A 17917-nucleotide genomic window follows, 5' to 3' on the forward strand; every position below is an offset into this window, starting at 1 on the left:
CCTCATAAAATGAGTTAAGAAGTATTGCCTCTTCTTCAATGTTTTTGGAAGAGTTTGAGAAGGATAGGTGTTAAATCTGCACTTTTATTTTTGGGGAGGTTTTGATGACTGTTCCAATTTCCTTACTTTTGATTGGTCTGTTTAGATTTCCCAGTTCTTCATGATTCAGTTTACGAAGGCTGTCTTTCTAAAGACTTGCCCATTTCTTCTAGGCTATAGAGTTTGGTGCTGTACAGCCTTTCATAGCATTCTTGCACAGTCCTTTGTATCTCTGGAGTGTCCATTGTAACTTCTCCTCTTTCATTTCTGAAAAAAATTTAAGTTTTTATTTTATTTTGTTGAACTTATTGGGGTGACATTGGTTAATACAATTATACAGATTTCAGGCCTACAGTTCTGCAATACATCATCTGTATATTGTATTGTGTGTTCACCACCCAAATTCAAGTCTCCTTCCATCCCAATTTATCCCCCCTTTGCCCTCTCCTACCTTCGATACCCCCCTTCTCTCTGGTGATCTTCATACTGTTGTCTGTGTCTATGATTTTTTTCTTTGCTTAATCCCTTCACCTTTTTTACCCTGCCCCACCCCCCCTCCCCTCTGAGAGCTGTCAGTCTGTTCTGTCTGTGAGTCTGTTTCTATTTTGTTTGTTCATTAGGTTCCACATACAAGTGAAATCATATGGCACTTGTCTTTCTCTGACAGGCTTATTTCACTTAGCATAATACCCTTCAGGTCCCTCCATGCTGTCCCAAAAGGTCAAATTTCCTTCTTTATGGCCAAGTAGTATTCCATTGTGTAAATGTATTATAGCCCCCCCCCCTTTTTTTTAAATCCACTCATCTACGGGTGGGCACTTGGACTGCTTCCAAATCTTGGCTCATTTCTGAATTTACATTGAGTCTTCGTATTTGTAAATCCTTGCACAAGGCAAGTTCCTCCACCCTTTCCCCGGGCTCCAGGGAAGGAAGCCAGTTGAACTCAGAGTCCTGTGTCTCTTCCTGCCTTTCCCGAGAAAGTCTGTTTCATTGATTATTGGTCCACATCGGCACTGTGCTGGCAGACACGAAGGCATGCTAGAACATAAGCACTGGCTTGGACTGGGGCTCAGGGGCGCTGGGGTGTTCTGCCAAGACTTGGGTGGCTTTAGAGAGGGTTGTGCTGTGCTGCCAGTCTGGACAGCCTCTCAGGGCAAGATGGGTTAATTACACTGTGAGGGAATGAAAGGATGAATGAGTGAATGAATGAGTGAGTGAGTGAGTGAATGAATGGACAGAGAGGTTTCTCCCATCCGCCCCGCCCCCAGCCACGGGCTCTCACAGGCAGAGCCCCAGCTGCTCAGGCTGAGGGAGGCCGCAGCTCTCCCTCTCGGTGTGGATGAGCTGATATCTTCTTTAAGGCCTGTCAAGCTTATCACTCAGAGGATTTGCCCGATGCCTCGAGGTGTGACAGGGGCAGCCTGCGATTATCTCAAGCCCTCCAAAGGGACGTGGCTCCTGTCATAGCTCAGCAGTGGCAGGCAAGCGTGTCCCCGATCGTTCGTCGCGGCCATCCTGCCACCCTTCTGAGGGAAGCCACGCTGCTCCGAGCCCAAGGGGCGTCTGTCTGCAGCCCGATCTCAGCACATGCCTCCTCGGGAGAGACAGAGGGGAAACGCACGGGAGATCTGCGGCGATGTTCGCTCTCTGTCCCACCGGCCGACTAGATCCAGTCATTCAACAAACATTCGTTGTGATAGGCCTGGGGAAAGGTACAACAGAGGTGATGAGCAAAGCACACAGAATTCCTCACACCCATGAGGTCCTAACTGTGATCAGGCTTGCAGGAGGACAGGGGAGGTGAAGCATGGTGCTGCGGACTGGAGCCAGATGGCACGGGTTCGAATCTCAGGTCCACCACTTGCAGGCTGTGAGACGCTGGTCAAGAGACACGAGCCCTCTTGCACCCAGTTGTTTTGCTTCTCAGAGGAGGAGGAATGGCCGTGCCTGCCTCCTAGCACTGGGTGAGAATCAAATCCGTTAAAACATGCAAAGTACTTAGAACAATGCTTAACATATTGTAAGAAATAGAAGGATTAGGGCGGTGGTTCCCAAGGTGGGGCACACGCCCACAGGGGGGCAATTTGATTTTTAAGGGGGGCAATTCAAGAATGAGTTATTAACAGTGATTTTTTTGCATTTCTTATGGTTCTAGGGGCCTCATATACAGTATATAAATATATATAGTGACATTTAAGTTCTCTATTATATGTTTTGCAACTTTGCTATTTTTTCATATCACTTCATATTATTATTTTTTTAAACAATTTCTTAGTGGTTTCTTCCTCAGTACTTCAACTGTCCTTTCATTCTCTTATTTTTCTCTTTCATGGATGCCGTGGTCTTTGGAAACTTGTTTAGACCAAGATAATGGCCTTTTAGGCTTCCTCCACGTGAATAGGAGTTCACTTTTTGAATAATAAGAATCATGTCACGGGGGAGGGGGGGCATCAGGATTCTAGAGAGGCTTAGGTGGGGCATGGCCAATAAAAGGTTGGGAGCCACTGGATTAGGAGGAAAAGCACAGGATGCCATGGGAGGTGGGTGGCTGGAAAAGGTACAGCAGAGGCTGCTTTTGGAAAAGACATTTATGCTTGAGCCCCAGGAACGGGGAAGAGGGAGCCCGGCCAGGAGATGGGTGAGACTGTTGATGGCAGAAGGTCCAGCCAGTGCAAAGGCCTGGAGGTGAGAAAAAGCATGGTGTGTTCCAGCAAGGGTCGGGCAACGAGAAGATGGCACAGAGAGGACACGGCACTGCGAGCCTCGTTGATTGCTGGTGAAGATGAAGCAGGACTCGCCTCCGCCAAACGACATCAAGGCCATGTCCTACGACAGGGAGCCGCCGGGCCGCGTGGGGACCAGACGCAGCGAGCGTCTCTGCCCGTCTTCTGCGGGTCCCCTCTCTCGCTCACTCCTCAGCGCCATGGGACTCTCCGTGACTCCTCACCACTGCAGCCTCAGCCCCAACTCCACAGGACTTCCATCAGTCCTTCCAGATCGTCTCCACTTAGTGACTCAAGCTCCAACCATTTTAACTTCACGAAGTCAGAGTGTCATGAGGGTTAGAATCGATCATCAATAGCAGCAAGCACTTCCGATGACTGTTCTCATTGCTCGTGCATTTAGTGTGAACACATGCAAGCTTCCCAGCAGCCCTGCGAGGTAGGCACAGTGATCACGTCCATTTTACAAATGAGGAAGTGGCGGCACAGAGAGGTTCACTGAGTTGTCCGGGTCACACAGCAAGTGAGTGGCCGAGCCAGGACAGAAACCCAGGCAGCCGGACCCAGGACACTGTTCTTGACCGTGTGGCTCTCCTCTACCATGTGAGTGGGAATAAGAGACAGCAGAGGAAGGGGCCATTTCTATCGTAAGCGTGGTGTCTGGAAAGATGCTGGTGACACCACACAGACTCCTTTTTGGAAGGACCGTGGGAGGGATCCTTGCCTGTTCTTGGTACCAAAATACTTGAGCTTTCTCCTGAGCATCTGGTGTACTTGCTTTCAGGACACTGGGAGCCGCAGAAATGACCAGCTTTCCTTTTCTGAGTTGGCAGCTAAGGAGCTAGGAGCCAAATTTATGGCCCAAGCATATGCTGGCTGTTCGGGGTCTTAAGGGATCAGTTTTTCTTAGCCTCGCTTCTGGCTCCATGTCCCTGCTTTTTTCTGTCTTCCTTTTCTCCTTTGCAAAAAAAAAAAAAAAAAAAATCTTTGCAAGACCAATCTGCATTCATTGTGGAAAACTCAGAAAATAAGATACCCTTGAAGATGGCAATAAAAATCCCCACTAATCCCCAACTTGAATGTCTGCATGGTTTTCCCTCCTGTGAATGCACCTTAGGTTTTGAAATTAATACTCCTGATTGGACAACATGAGGGAGAAATGCCAGCTGTCCAGTTTTGCCCAGGACTTTAACAAGCATCCTTGTAGCAATTGTTCGTCCACATGATTCCCCTGGGCTGAATTCTTGGACTTGGATTGGCTGGGTCAGATACAAATGCAGAAACCTCGAGCTTTGGCTTGGGATTGGCAGAGGGTCCTCCAGAATCACCTACTTCCCACTCCTCTGTTTAATTGGCGCGGTCTGTGGTATTTTACACATCCTTGTGAACCACTCGAGTCCTCTCTGGAACGAGGCGGGGTACAAATGCATGTATAAGCCCCAAGCCACTTCTGCTTCCTGATTAAATTGTCCAGCCTCAAATGCAATAATATCCTTGTCTTATTAAGAGCCAGCTGCTTGCTCTGTTCTTGTTGGCTAGTCCCCCGCAGCCAGTGCTGGCTGGCTGGCTGCCCCCAGGACCTCGGAGCAATCCCTTCAGCCCTGGACGACCCAGGCATTGTTTTTAAACCGAGGCGTGGGTGGTGGAGCTGGGCACTAAGACCCGGGTGTGACAGCAAGAAATTTTTTGTGTGAATTTCTCAGACTCAGCCAATCCTGAATCTGTTAGAGAGACATCGGCTTAATTGGGGCAGCAGCCTCGGCGAAAGTATTTGAAAAACCCCAGCCAGAAAGACAATCTGAGGAGCGGCCACTGAGCACATAGCTTACTCTCTTAGAGGCCATTAGCAGGAATATTAAACTCTGGAACCAGTGTCTCAGCCAAGACAGCGGCTGGCTTCTGGGGAGCATTTGCCACATCTGAGGTGAGACAGGCCACCCCTGGGCTCCCACACCTGCTGTTACAGCATTTCCCATGGCACAGGCCATGCTCTGTCCCTCGGTCTGTGACCTCCAAGAGTTCATGACTTTGGTTCCAAGCTAAACCCAGCCTGGGAGAGCAGGCGCTAGGACCCTCAAACATCAAGCCTTCCAGGACATCCCAGTGGGCCTGGGGACATGAACTTGCCTGTGTGGTATTTGATCTTGAACCTGACGACTGGCGATCTCTGCCATGCTGAGAGTTGGCGGCCAAACCCCAGGCATTTAATTCCTCTGCTGCAGGGAGCACTCTGGCATGGCCAGGGGTGTCCACGCAGACAATTATTTTAGGAAAGCCGCGGAGGCCGCCTCTCCTCCCACTTAAATCCCGCTTCTCTTTTGCAATTCAGTATTTCAGTTGTTGAGAGAACGAGGATTGTTTGCTGCAAAGCACAGCCGAGGGGATGTAGGGAGGAGAAGTTAATTAGGTTGAACTGGGCAGCTTGGTCTCTCTCTGCACAAGTGAGAATTTTGAGGGGGTTCCGTCCAAATTGCTTGGGGATCAGAGCCAGGGAACGTGGATGGGGAAGCTTGGACTCATGTTTGTTGCTGTGTGTGTGTGTGTGTGTGTGTGTGTGTGTGTGTGTGTGTGTGGTTTAAGAACTGAATTTGTTGTGAAAGGAGGCGAAGCTAGTTACGGTCTTCCAGAAACTAGGGGAAAGCTTTCTTGACTCACCCTTCTTGTGTTGGGTTGGGCTCTCAGGAGCAGAGGTGGAGAAGAGTTGAGCACAAGTATTCCCCTGGGAGGTGATCCCAAGGGAAACCAGTGCGGGGAGTGAGGAGAAGGGAAGGAAACCCATGCAGGGTGAGCTGGTGAGCAGCGTGCTGTTGTGGGCACCTGGAGTACAGGTCCTAATGGGCTCCCCTAGGAAACAGTACTGTGCACAGCTCAGAGTTCTCCTGCCAGGGAGGCGAGAGGGAGGTATTCATCGCTAACTCCTACGAGGCATGGATGGGGCCTGCGGGCGGGAGAAGGCTGCCCAGTGCAACGGCAGAGCGGGCTGGGACCACCAGAGAAAGCCCTTGGCGTTGGGTGATCCGGGCGCTGCTGCCAAGACTGCAGAGGCAGGATTGTTGGCCCCACCTGAATCAGACCTGCGGGCAGGGGCATCTGGGAAGGCGAGTGACTTCATTCCTCCACAGGGAAGACATGGGCTTGTAAACAGGGGTTCTGCCAACTTCAGAAGGTTGTACATAGGCACAAACAATGACGAATTACAGTAGTTTCTTACAAATTAGTGAGGAGTCAAGCTCGTCTGTACAATTATATCACTCACTCCCATTCTAATACGCTTTTCAAAAAAAGACTTTATTGAGTGGGAGAGAAAAGGGTGGGCGTATAATAGCTGGAGACTCCAGGATTATGCATAACACAGCCTGGCTTCTGCTGGGCGCTCAGTTAGTTAATGGCTTGCAAATGATCAGTTATTATAGGGCTTTGTTTCTCTGTAAAACACTTGGGCTTTTATCAGAATTTCTTCAGTGCCTGTAGGAATACATCCTGGATGGGACCAGCATCTTTCACTTCCCACCTCTGTTCACCACCTGTCATCTCTCCACCTCTACGCTCACCATCCATCTCTTCCCTGGACGTGCAGTCACCTTTACCCTGGTCTCCTGCCCTCATCCTGCTCCCTAACCCCCACAGTCTGTTCCCCCCACAGCAGCCAGGGGGAGCACCTGACTCAGGTCACGTCTATCCTCTGTTTAGAACCCTCTATGGCTCCCACCTCACTCAGAGCAAACATTTAATCTTCCTCACTGCCTGCAGGCCCCGAACATGTGGCCCTGTCCCCTCCCTGCTCTCCTCTCCCTCCTCCCTGCCCCGCACCACTACTTACCCCTTTGCTCCAGTCACACCAGCCCCTTCCCGTGTTTCCTAATCACGCCAGGCTGGATCTTGCCTCTTGGATCTTTGCACCTTTCGTTCTCTCTGCATGGAACATCCTTCCCAGATAGCCACCTGGCTTCTCCCTCTCCTCCTCCAGGTCTTGACTCAAATGTATCTTCTCATGGAGGCTTTCCCAGGCCACCCTAAAATTGCAACCCCAACCACCTCTAACCCTGTGGCCCCATCATTTCTTCCCTGCATTACTTCTCTCTATGGCACTCATCACCGTTTAAATACTGGACATTTACTTAATAGTTTATTTCTTTATTAGAGGCCTGGTGCATGGATTCATGCACCAGTGAGGTCCCTCGGCCTGGCCTGTGGGGATCTGGCCGAAACTGGCTCTCTGATATCCCCCGAGTGGTCCCAGATTGCAAAAGGGCGGTTTTCGGGTGACACACCTCAGAATCAGGCTCCCTCCTCTCTGGTTCCGGGTGTGTCCCTGGAGAACCACAGCTGTCAAATCACAGCAGCTTGGCAGATCCTGCATTGAGCATCTGCCCCCTGGTGGTCAGTGCACATCATAGCTACCGGTCGGACAGTTGGAAGGCTGCTTAGGCTTTTATATATATAGATTTCTGTTTCTCTAATGTGTACTCCTAGAGGAGCTTTTGTATTTGTGTGTTTTGTTCACTCTGTGATTTCAGGATCCAGAACAGAGCTGGACACACAGTAGGCGCTTAACAAATACTTGTTGAACAAAATGAGGCCATCATGCCCTGATAGAAAACAAAAGGACTGGGACTTGTGACTAACTCCAGAAGCTCCAGGGGCCTGATCTGGAGGCCCAGCATGTTCCAGCCAGGGGCAGTCAATGCTTTCTCAAATTTCATTTTAGTTTTCAATTACAGTTGACATTCAATATTATTTTACATTAGTTTCAGGGGTACAGCATAGTGGTTAGACATTTATATAATTTAAGAAGTGATCCCCCTGATAATCCAGATACCCACCTGACACCATACATAGCTATTACAATGTTATTGACTATATTTCCTATGCTGTATTTTACATCCCTGTGACTGTTTGTAACTACCTATTTGTACTTCTTAATCCCTTCACCTTTTCCACCCAGCCCTCCCAACCCCCCTCCCATCTGGCAATGTTGTTTGTCTTCTGCACCTATGAGTCTGTTGCTGTTTTGTTTGTTCTTTGCATTCCACATATAAGTGAAATCATGTGGTATTTGTCTTTCTCTGTCTGACTCATTTCATGTAGCACAATTCCCTCTAGGTCTATCCATGTTGTTGCAAATGATTTCATTCTTTTTTTTATGACTGAGTAATAGTCCATTGTATATATGTACTGCATCTCTTTTATCCAGTTGTCTACTGATGGCAGTCAGCTTGCTTTCATATCTTGGCTATTGCAAATAACATTGCAATGAACATAAGGGTGCATATATCTTTTTGAATTCCTGTTTTGGGTTTCTTCAGATATATTCCCAGGTGTGGAATTGCTGGGTTATAAGGTAGTTCCATTTTTAATTTTTTGAGGCTCCTCCATACTATTTTCCACAGTGGCTGCACCAATTTGCATTCCTACCAACAGGGCATGAGGGTTCCTTTTTCTCCACATCTTCACCACACTGTTGTTTGTTGAATTTATTGATGATAGCCATTCTGAAAGGTGTGAGGTGATATCTCATTGTGGTCTTTTTTTTTTTTTTTATTGTGACGTTGAGAATCCTTAAAAATTTGTTTTTTATTGATTGATTTGAGAGAGAGAAAGGAAGCACGAGGGGGAGAGAGAACACCGATTTGTTGTTTCACTTATTTATGCATTCATTGGTTGTTTCTTGTATGTGCCCTGACCAGGGATCGAACCTGCAACTTTGGCGTATCAGGACAATACCCGAATCAGTAATCAACTGAGCTACCTGGCCATGGAGCATCTTGTCAAGTCTATTGGCCATGTGTCTGTCCTCTTTGGAGAACTGTCTACTCAGATCCACTGCCCTTTTTTTTTTTTTAAATATATTTTATTGATTTTATACAGAGAGGAAGGGAGAGAGATAGAGAGTTAGAAACATCGATGGGAGAGAAACATCGATCAGCCGCCTCCTGCACATCTCCTACTGGGGATGTGCCCGCAACCCAGGTACATGCCCTTGACTGGAATCGAACCTGGGACCTTTCAGTCCGCAGGCCGACGCTCTATCCACTGAGCCAAACCGGTTTCGGCTACTGCCCATTTTTTAATCAGATTTTTTTTTTTTTTGGTGTTGAGTTGTATGAATTCTTTATAAATGTTGGATATTAACCCCTTATCGGATAGATCGTCAAATATCTTCTTCTATTCAGTAGGTTGTCTTTTGTTTTGTTGATGGTTTCCTTTGCTGTGCAAAACTTTTTAGTTTGATATAGTCTGATTTACTTTTCTTTCCTTTTCCTTGCCGGAGGTAAATCAGAAAACAATATTGCTAAAAGAAATGTCAGAGTTTTGGCAGTCAGTGTTTTTTGAACAATGCACAGACTTACCTGAGCACAGAGGACCCTTTTTCCAGCTCACCTGGTAAGATCACCAGCATTCCAAGGATCATGGCTTGCAAACACGACCACGATAGATCCCGGAATTACCTGAGCTATATCAACTAACTTGAAGTTTTACTTGGGAGGAGTCTTAAGGTGGTGGCTTCTATTCAAGGGCCCGAAGTCTCCCTGAGGATTGTCACCCTGTGGCCATTTCCAGGAGCAGGGGCAGATATGGGGAGGGGACAACAGTAGGGCTGTGCTTGGTGGTCTCTGAGGTGTATCCGGAGCTTATGTGTCTCTGGGCTGAGGAAGCAGAAAGGGAGGTCTGGGGTTGGGGGTACGAGCAGCCCTATTTCTAATGGTGGTTACGGAGGCAATGTTGTGTGTGTGCAAATGTGTGCGAGCGATTAAATTCCTGCCCGTGGAAGGGCTCAGATCCCACAATTCCTTGCTGTGTCCTTTTACTCTTTGTACCTCAACCTTGTCATCTGTAATATGGGGTCCCATGCATCAGTCACTCTGCACATTCCAGGGATCCAGTAAAAGGCATCCGTTTTTCTCCAGTTCCCCTTTCTCCTCCAGAGAGGGCTGGGTGCGTCCCCCACTGGCTTCCTGCTCCCTAATCCGTGACTTCCCCGCAGACCCTCTTCCAAAGCCCAGAAGAAGGCTGGCAGCTGTATACCTCGGCCCAGGCCCCCGACGGGAAATGCATCTGCACGGCCGTGATCCCCGCACAGAGCACCTGTGCCCGGGATGGCAGGAGCCGGGAGCTGCGGCAGCTGATGGAGAAGGTGAGAAGCTTCTGGTTTCTTTGGGGAATTCGGAGAAGTCTCCCAATTCTCATCTTGCCCTTCGCCCCCGTCCAGGTCAGCCAGGGCCATGTCTAGCCACGCAGGTCATTCGGAGCCGGCAGACAACCGGCCTCCCCTCCAGATGGGCATTTTAGTTAGTATCTGTCCAGTGATTCTTTGGCGGAGAAGCTGAGCTCTGTGTGGGCTCCAGTAGGAAAGAGGACCCAGTGGCAGCATCTGTCTCCTGCATGTGTGAACTCCACCCTCACTGTGCACGCCCCACTCAGCCCTTTAGTTTGTCGTACTCACCTGCTAAGAAGGTGTTTTGTGTCCCTTGAGGAGGGGTCTCACCCTCTATCCCAAGAGGCTCATATAAAGATTCCTTCCCCTTCTGATCATGACCAATGGAAAATGGTCCCCATTCAATGTAGACTTGGTGCCCTTTATACACTGCTTGCTGCCCTTGCCACTGCCCAGCTGCCTGCCCATTCGACAGTTCTAATGTTGGTGTTGAAAGGGCCCAGCTACCTCCCACCGTCACCCTATAATGGAGGAAGCTGAGGCTTGGCAGAGAACGGAAGAGACCCTTGTCATCAAAAGAGTCTCCCACCTATTAACTCTGCGGGATCCTGCCCTACCCGCTACACCAGAATTGCTTTCCCCAACAGTTTGGGACATCCATGCGATGTCCCTGATTGTTTACAATGGCTGTATCATGTTCTGCGGTGGCCAGGGTGGGTATCTGGCTGTTGAGAACTTCCAATGTCATGTGGAAAGTCTGTGTATTTCAACAACTTGCCTTCGAGTTCACCTGACCCAGGTGGAGGTGGGAGCTAGAGGGCCTTCAGTCTGGGGTAGGAGGCCAAGGGCTAGGAAATTTCAGTTTAGTCACTTAGCCAAAAAGTGCTTATTAAGAATCTGCTTAGGACCCATGCTGGGCACTAGAGCTTTGGCCGTGGACATGCTAGATACCGGGTCTGCCTCTGAGGATCCCATCTGAAGGTAACAGGTGAATAAGCCCGTTTCAGATAACAGTCATAGTTGGGAAGATAATAACTGGGTGAGGGGGGAGTGGGTATCGACTTGAGATGGTGATCAGAGAAGGCTAGTCTGAGGCGGTGATGCTGGAGTTGAGACCTGAATGATGAGGAGGAGCCAGCTGTGGGAAGACGACAGGAACAGAGCTCCAGGTAGAGGGATCAGTGAGTGCAAAGACCCTGAGGAGGAAAGGAACTTAGAATCTGTGAGAGTGAAAGGGGCTGGTGGTTGGAGTGGACGCACATGGAGAGAGGCAGGCCAGGGGGCAGAACCAGCCTGCAGAGTCTGCAGAGGAAGGGAGATCCAGTCTTCCTTCTGAAAAACTCCCTCTAGCTGCTCTATGGAGAACTGACTGTTGGGGGCTAGGGTGGGAGCAGGAGGTGAGGGAGGAGAGGAGAGAGGTGAAAAGCGATGGTGGCCATTCCAGGCGGAGCCGATGGATGGGCTTGCCGTTGGGAGGCTGTTGGTAAGATCAGGGGAGGAGAAGGTCGGCTGGGGGCAGGAGTCTGGCTGTCTCTAACCCTCCCAGTTCCTAGGTCCAAAATGTCTCCCAGTCCATGGAGGTCCTTGAGTTGCGGACGTACCGTGACCTCCAGTACGTGCGCAGCATGGAGACCCTCATGCGGAGCCTGGATGCGCGGCTCCGGGCAGCTGATGGGTCCCTCTCTGCCAAGAGCTTCCAGGTGGGTCCTTTGGGGTCAGGTCAGAGGTCAAAGGAAGAATTGGGAATGTTGCCCATTTTTCTGAGTGTGAGATTGCATCTGGGAAGACTGCGGGTTGGCTGGGATCTAGGGTCCAGTATGGGCCAAATGTCAAAGACAGGGGGTGAGGCTGTGGGTCAAAGGTTGGGGTCATGTCTGGGTTAAAGGTCAGGGATAGGGATCAGCGACAGTTCCGTCTTGGTGAGCAGGAACTGAAGGACAGGATGACGGAGCTGTTGCCCCTGAGCTCGGTCCTGGAGCAGTATAAGGCAGACACGCGGACTGTTGTGCGCCTGCGGGAAGAGGTGAGGAATCTGTCCGGCAGTCTTGCAGCCATCCAGGAGGAGATGGGTGCCTACGGGTATGAGGACCTGCAGCAGCGGGTGATGGCTCTGGAGGCCCGGCTCCATGCCTGCGCCCAGAAGCTGGGTATGCTTTGACCCTTGACCTTGACCCCTTACCTCCATATCTAATCCCAGTACCACCTGTGTATGCAGAAGCCAAACAATGTTGACCTCTAACATCTAAACTTTGACCTTTGATCTCCCTTCCCAAGGCCACAAATAGACCCCAAAGCTGAAAATGACCCTGACCTTTGACTTCTAGCCCCTCACCCCCAACTTAACTCCATCTTGGAGCCAGATCTCTGGATCCATTCTCACCCCTGGTCCCGCCTCTTCCCAGTCCCACTTCATCCTGGCTCTGCCTCCCTTGGGCTCTTTCCACCCCTGACTCCCTTATTCCCCCTGTTCCTGCCTCTCAGGCTGTGGGAAGCTGACTGGGGTCAGTAACCCCATCACCATTCGAGCCATGGGGTCCCGCTTCGGCTCCTGGATGACCGACACGATGGCCCCCAGTGCGGACAGCCGGGTGAGTAACTGTGCCCACCGCAGGGGTTGGAACCTGGGAGGGACAGCCTGTGGTTGCCCATAAGTGCCTGGTGATTTCACACCAATGATTCTCTTGTAGCCCAAAGTGTCTTTGGATCTTCAGAGCCCTTGCACCTCCCCTTGACTGGTGACTACCAAGTGATCAAGGACCTTCCAGCCCTATGAATCCCCAAGTCTGTTGACCTCTGATGACTGAATAGAGACTAATGGTTACTGGTACTACTGACCAGCTCCCAATGACCACTGACCTTTAAGTAACTATCTAGTAACCTGTGCCTTCACAAGAACTAGAGCTCCCTCCAACCCTCCACTCAGCACCACCAGTGACCTTTGGATTTCCAGTGGCCTCTGAGTCCACAATTGCCAATCACCTCTGATCTAGAGGGACCATTCATTAACTGCCCAGTGACTAGTGACTGATATGCTAGTGACTGATATCCTTGCCATGAAAATTGGCCTCCCAGGGATTATGGTGGTTCAACCACATGGTTAAGAGCTTGGGTTTGGGAATCAGACTTGGATTTGCATTTCAGTTCCACCAATTCTTAGCTGACCAGGGTTCCTTCATGTCTTGGATACGCAGTCTCCTTATCTTCAAAAGGGTCGTGATGATGTTGGCATTGAAGTTTTTAAGATGCGTAGCCCAGTAACCAGCCCTAGTAAGAGCTCTAGGGCTAATGAATATGCTGATGAGTGATGATGAAGATGATGAAGGTGCTGATCACAGGCCTGGTCATCTCATGGTTGCAGGGGTTACCATGGGCAAGGAATTCAAGTGACCTCTCATCAGCCAATGGCTGTCCAATGACCACTAACCATCCAATAGCCAATGACCAGTAAATTTCCAGGTCCAGTGAGTCCCTAGAGACTGAAATCTCCCCTGATCCTTAGGGGTCAAGCCCTGTCCACTTAGTGTGTGTTTTAAGAACAATGGCACTCCCTGATCTAATGATCCCAATCACTGTGACTATGATAGGTCATGAATGATCACTAATGACCATTTAGTGACTGTTGATCCCTAATGGTTGATTCCTGAGTGGTTGCTGCAGACTTTGGGTCATTGGCAGTGGTCCCCCAGTGACCAGTGGCTCTCTCATAGGTCTGGTACATGGATGGCTATTACAAGGGCCGGCGCGTTCTGGAGTTCCGCACTCTGGGAGACTTCATCAAAGGCCAGAACTTTATCCAGCATCTGCTGCCCCAGCCCTGGGCAGGCACAGGCCATGTGGTATACAATGGCTCCTTGTTCTACAACAAGTACCAGAGCAACGTGGTAGTCAAGTACCACTTCCGCTCACGCTCCGTGCTGGTGCAGAGGAGCCTTCCGGGGGCTGGTTACAACAACACCTTCCCCTATTCTTGGGGTGGCTTCTCTGACATGGACTTCATGGTAGATGAGAGCGGGCTCTGGGCCGTGTACACCACTAACCAGAATGCTGGCAACATTGTGGTCAGTCGGCTAGACCCGCACACCCTTGAGGTCATGCGATCCTGGGACACTGGCTACCCCAAGCGCAGCGCTGGTGAGGCCTTCATGATCTGTGGCGTGCTCTACGTGACCAACTCCCACCTGGCCGGGGCCAAGGTCTATTTTGCTTACTTCACCAACACGTCCAGCTACGAGTACACAGACGTGCCCTTCCACAATCAGTACTCCCACATCTCCATGCTGGATTACAATCCCCGGGAGCGGGCCCTCTATACCTGGAACAACGGCCACCAGGTGCTCTACAATGTCACCCTCTTCCACGTCATCAGCACTGCTGGGGACCCCTAGAGGCCCACCAGGGGCCCTTTCTACTCTGCCTGTGTCCCTTCAAGTTGATCTGTCTCTGTCCTGCCCCACCTCCCCTCCTGTCCTTTTTTTCTCTCTCTCTGCCTTTTGCCCAGCTTTCATTCTCTGCCTCTGTATTTCTATTGGTGCATTTTCTCAATGTGTCTTCTCCTTTATTGATCTGATTTTGATACTCCAGTTCTGTCATCCTGCCTCTTTATTGACGTCCCTCTTTCTTTTTATTGATCTGACTCTCCAGATCATTCCCTGTCTCTGCCTCTCTTCCCTCCCCTCTCTGCTTCCCTCCCACCCATTCCCTTCTCCCTCTCTCTGAACCTCTCCTCTTCCCCGCCAAGGAGTTGAGTGCATGGATTTATTTTTATTTACACCTTTCCTTTCTGGGTTGCCGGAATAAACGGGACCTTTGACATTTGATGCGTTGGTTGTTGTGTGTCCAGGAGGGGCGGAGGAGGCAGTGGTGCAGGGTAAGTCTGAGCCTGGAGACCCATCCCCGCTGGGCCCTGTCCCATGCAGCAAGTTTTGTGAACCAGGGCAGGGAAGCCCAGCCTAGGGGGGGAGGGAAGGGGGAGGTGGCCGGCCAAGCCCTTTGGGAAAGTAGGCAAAGTTGTTTCAATGGAAAACAATTTGTTGAAAAGCAATTTGATCCAAACACCTGAGAATTCTGTCGCAGCAATGAAAACTGGCCTCACATGAATATTCGCCATCATTTTCTCACTCATTGATCAGTCTGGTGCATTGCTGAGCCCTCTGGCAACTGTTTAAATGGGGTTTTAACCATTTGGCTGCTTCTAGAATTTGGGTATGAGTGGGTGGGACACAGAAGTTTTCCTTTTTCTTCTCTCTTTGCTTTGTAATTTCAAAATCATTTTATAGGAGTCACACCTGTTCTTTGTTAATAGCAAAAGGCTAGAAACAGCCTGGAGGTGCACTGGGTGCCTTCAGTTGAACACACCCACACCTGGACCCCATCTACCTGGAACGGGCTTGGGCAGGCGTGGGCCTGACATGGAGGACCCAACGCGGAGACTGCAACTGCTGCAGGCGAAGGACAGGAAAAGCTAGGAGACAGGAAGGGGTGTGAGAGGGCATCACGCAGAGATGGGGGCCGCTGTGGTCACGGGAGGGAAGAGCAGATGGAGGCTTGATTTCTGCCAGGTCCCCGGTGGCCTGGATGAGCAGCAGCGAGTGGGAGAGGGACCTCTGGGCCGGTGGCCAGGAACAAAGGTAGGACTGTCCACCACAATATATGGTCCCCACTGACTCCTGAGCAGAAACCGTGCAAAGAACCCACTGGCCCAAACCCCACCCCCACCCGCTGAGGCCAGAGGCTGTGAAACCTGGTCCTCTGGGTGGAAACCCCGTCCCCCAGCTGCTCAGCTCTAATTAATGGCCTCCTTGATTAAATCATCTCCGCTCCACGCTGGCATCTCCGGGAACTCGGGACACCGGGGCCATATTGTGAAGGAAACCAATGAATAATAAATGTGACTGCCTAATGCATTCATTTAAAACCAATTTTTAAAGAAATGTTCAAGAGGAGCAATTAATTTCCATTTAAATTAACAAGTTTGACAGGAAAAGAATCGATCCCTGGGTAGACATGTTGAAAGGCACTTTGCTCTGAACCTGCTTAGAAGACAGGCCCCGGGCTGGGGCACTCAGAACATCTATCTGCCCGCCACCCTCCGACTGTGTTTATTCGGAGGAAATCTCCAAGGTGAGCAGGGCAGTGGGGTGGGGAGTGAGGGCGTTGTTCTCCTACAGCGAATTTTCCCAACGTCAGGTGAGGGACTGCGATGCTGAGTTCGACAATCTTTGTCCAAAATATACACAGACTTGGAGACGCGCATGAGAAAAGGCATAGGTGGGTGGGTGTGTGTCTGTCACATCTACAGCAAATGTATTTTCTCTTCCTTAGAATTTTTTTTTTCAAACTATAAGAGAAAGTTTACTTACAGAGTTACAGAGGTAGTAGAAGTGAGCAAGCAAGTTACAGAAGCAAAAGGACCCTTGGAGCTTAGGAGAGAAGGGCAGCGGTCATGCGCCTAGGGCGGTGGTTGGCAAACTGCGGCTCTTTGGCCCCCTGAATGTGGCTCTTCCACAAAATGCCGACTTCTGCGCATGGGCCACGAAGTTTCAATCACACTGCACGTGCGCGCCCACACGTGGTATTTTGTGGAAGAGCCACACTCAAGGGGCCAAAGAGCCGCATGTGGCTCGCGAGCCGCAGTTTGCCGACCACTGGCCTAGGGGAAGAGGGAGAAGGGTGTGTGCTGAGGGAGAGCACATTTCCTTTTCTCCAGCTTACTGCAAGAATACAGTACATAACACATATAGCTTAGGAAATACGTGTGAACTGACTGTTTGTATCATCCACGGGGCTTCCAGTTAACAGTAGGCTATTAGTTAAGTTTTGGGGGGCTGACTGCACGAGGGTCAGTGCCCCGTAACAGCCGTGTTGTTCCAGGGCCAACAGTACATCCAACAAAGGGCAGGCAGGAATACTTCACCCGCCCCCCTGCTGACTGACTCCCCTCCTGGGTGTGCACCTGCTCCACTGGGAAAGCACGGTTGCAGTACCAGCGTTTCCCTGAGTCGAGGGGACCCGCACTGGCCCTGCCTGGTGGCCACAGAAGCCGGGGCTGGTGCACAGGGCAGAGGAGTGAGCACAGTCCCCTGGGACGGAGCTCAGCTGGGAGGGAAGGCTACACGGTTGTCACCACCCCGAAGGCCGGGATTTCTGACCTCGCTTCTGGGCCGAAGGGGGGATGTGGAGCAGGAAAGGAAAGCCACAGCCACTGAACCGTGAATCAGCCTGACACTGAGTGGGCTCTGGGGACCTGTTTATCTAACAGTGACGCTCTTTTGTGTTTGGGTCTCAGCTGCTGCACAGCTAGACAAAGGCAGGGAGGGGGCACACCCAGACTGGGGAGGTGGGAGATGGGAAGGGCGTTACTCCCAGGGTCGCAATGGACACATACCTAGAACAACTAGGGACACACGGCCACATGCACTCGTGAGAGACGTGGATGCCCAAAGTGACAGGGAGTGCCACGAAGACCAGGACAGAAAATCACACCCCTCTCCCTGGCAGCGTCTTAGCCACCTGGGGGCCCGGGGACACCTTCTCTGGGCCTTTGGTGTTGAAAGTGCCCATTCTCCAGAGGCCCTTCGCCTTAAAGCAGAACTCCGACACCCTCCTGCCCCACCAGCACTCATTTCTGGTCCTTCCCAGAGGCACCACTGGGCCAGGAGCGGAGTGACTACTCCCCTGACCACAGAACTGTTGACACAAACAGTGGGGCTGCTTGCCTGCCTGCCTTGTGGCCCCCAAAGGCGATGGAAGATTCTGCCAGGAGGTGCAGCCAACTAGCTGACTCTCCCCAGCCCACTAGAGCTGAACTTCATTAAGCTTCCTAATGACAAATGCTCCGGCAGGCGGCAGGCGGAGAGCAACTGCTCCAGAAACCTGCCAGATTGGAGTCCGCCCAGGTGACTGTTTGAGACTCAGCCCTGGGTTCCTGCCTCCCTTGGGGTCAAGCCAGTCAAGGCCCTATTTTGCTCAGGTTCCCAACCCCTGGCAGTCTGCTATCCCC

At 50.8% G+C, this 17917-nt stretch overlaps 1 protein-coding gene across 2 annotated transcripts in view; it reads left to right on the forward strand.

The window, feature by feature from the left end:
- Positions 1 to 14735, forward strand: part of OLFM2 (olfactomedin 2) — a 68117-nt gene extending 53382 nt beyond the window's left edge. For both annotated transcript variants that reach the window (XM_081092100.1, XM_081092099.1), the window contains exons 2-6: positions 9748 to 9897; positions 11472 to 11618; positions 11846 to 12065; positions 12400 to 12506; positions 13626 to 14735. In XM_081092100.1, the coding sequence (XP_080948226.1) occupies positions 9748 to 9897; positions 11472 to 11618; positions 11846 to 12065; positions 12400 to 12506; positions 13626 to 14303 (1302 nt within the window). In that variant the 3' untranslated portion in view covers positions 14304 to 14735. The remainder of the gene's footprint in view (positions 1 to 9747; positions 9898 to 11471; positions 11619 to 11845; positions 12066 to 12399; positions 12507 to 13625) is intronic.
- The last annotated feature ends 3182 nt before the right edge of the window (positions 14736 to 17917 follow it).

Source organism: Myotis nattereri, assembly GCF_964212035.1.
Source record: "Myotis nattereri genome assembly, chromosome: 5".
Classification (NCBI taxonomy): Eukaryota; Metazoa; Chordata; class Mammalia; order Chiroptera; family Vespertilionidae; genus Myotis; species Myotis nattereri.